The sequence below is a fragment of the Camelina sativa genome, unplaced genomic scaffold (genome assembly GCF_000633955.1).
Source record: "Camelina sativa cultivar DH55 unplaced genomic scaffold, Cs unpScaffold19287, whole genome shotgun sequence".
NCBI lineage: Eukaryota > Viridiplantae > Streptophyta > Magnoliopsida > Brassicales > Brassicaceae > Camelina > Camelina sativa.
This window is the reverse complement of record NW_010940291.1, coordinates 1-286: the sequence shown is the minus strand read 5'-3', so window position 1 is coordinate 286 and position 286 is coordinate 1. Positions and strand designations below refer to the sequence as shown.

Genomic DNA, 286 nt, shown 5'->3' with positions numbered 1-286 from the left:
AAGTGCGCGATGAGAGATGGAGAAGTTGTGGCAGAGCTTTTGGTGACGCTTAAAGAAGCCAAAGTAATCAAGAATCCGACTGTAGCAGCGCTCCGGTGGGGGATCCGACAGCCACGGTCTCAGTCTCCAAGAAAAGAAGCTGAATCTAGATGTAGTCCAAGTACACCACTGTCTTGGAGTGGTGGTTGTGGTGGTTCTTCTTCTTCTCCATCTGGTTATGTCGATGGTTACGAAGCTACTAGTCGTCGAATCAGTTCCGTTGGATCTAGATCGAAGGTTCGTTTCT

The 286-nt window shown here is 48.6% G+C and overlaps 1 protein-coding gene across 1 annotated transcript; it reads left to right on the top strand.

Annotated features, from left to right (window-relative positions):
- Positions 1-6: 6 nt before the first annotated feature.
- On the top strand, positions 7-276 carry LOC104775568 (the record flags this gene model as incomplete). Its single annotated transcript, XM_010499555.1, has 1 exon — positions 7-276. A coding segment is annotated over exon 1 (267 nt), but the record flags the coding sequence as incomplete, so codon positions are not given.
- Positions 277-286: the final 10 nt, after the last annotated feature.